Source organism: Octopus bimaculoides, chromosome 11 (assembly GCF_001194135.2).
Source record: "Octopus bimaculoides isolate UCB-OBI-ISO-001 chromosome 11, ASM119413v2, whole genome shotgun sequence".
Taxonomy (NCBI): domain Eukaryota; kingdom Metazoa; phylum Mollusca; class Cephalopoda; order Octopoda; family Octopodidae; genus Octopus; species Octopus bimaculoides.
Genome location: NC_068991.1, coordinates 80824915 through 80825866, shown reverse-complemented (window position 1 = coordinate 80825866; position 952 = coordinate 80824915). Strand labels below are relative to the sequence as shown.

The 952-nt window shown below is 31.1% G+C and overlaps 1 protein-coding gene across 2 annotated transcripts in view; it reads left to right on the top strand.

Annotated features, from left to right (window-relative positions):
• Nucleotides 1–523: 523 nt before the first annotated feature.
• The window catches only part of LOC106877904 (basal body-orientation factor 1), a 37405-nt gene continuing 36976 nt past the window's right edge, over nucleotides 524–952 (top strand). For both annotated transcript variants that reach the window (XM_014926955.2, XM_014926954.2), the window contains exon 1: nucleotides 524–665. In XM_014926955.2, the coding sequence (XP_014782441.1) occupies nucleotides 634–665 (32 nt within the window). In that variant the 5' untranslated portion in view covers nucleotides 524–633. The remainder of the gene's footprint in view (nucleotides 666–952) is intronic.

Below are 952 nucleotides of genomic sequence, written 5' to 3'. Positions count from 1 at the left end.
CATTGCACTCTTGCAATCTCTTCAGTAACTTGTCTCTCCACTTCCATTTATTTTGAATATATATTCAAAATAAATGGAAGTGGAGAGACAAGTTACTGAAGAGATTGCAAGAGTGCAATGAAATAATTTAACAAAAAACTATATAAATTAATAAAGGACTGAACCAGTGCGTGTGTTTATTACCGGCATAATGCCTCTCCCAAGGTTTAATTGTATTTCTTTCAACACACGTATCCACATCAAGAATCTTGCACACGAAATACACATACGAAATAAATTTCATTATATTTTCCAGAACAAAATGAACACACGCGCGCACGCACACAAAACTAATCTGTTTATTGCGTTAGCAATACATTAGTATTGACTTATAGAAATATTTAATATACTTTATAGTATATCATGGTAGCATAACGAAATACTGCGTAGCTACGAGTCATTAATCTATATTCAAATCTAAAAACAAAACTTCAATTAAAACTATATCCTGCCCATTTTTTTCCCATGAACCTACAGCTTCGTTGCTATGCAACATAATTATTTAAGACATGGCTACCACGAATTAACCGTTATCGCTAATGGATAAATACCTTGAAAATTTAACCTGCTGAACTGGTGGCTAAACCGCAGAAAATGGTGAAAGGAAACGTTGCTCGCAAGACAGAGTGGGTTATTCGTTTTGTTTCGATTTTACGTATTGATAATTGTCATGTTTAAGTATCTATTAAATTATACACACACGCTTATATATACACACACATACATACATACATAAATTAGTTATGGAGGGTATATCAGCCGAAACGTTGTGTTAACAACAAACAAGATGAGGACGAATATCCGTCAAATGTAAATAATGTAAATAATATAAATTAGTTTCTTGACTAATTAAATGAAATTGAATTATATACATACATACATACATACATACATATATATATATATATATATA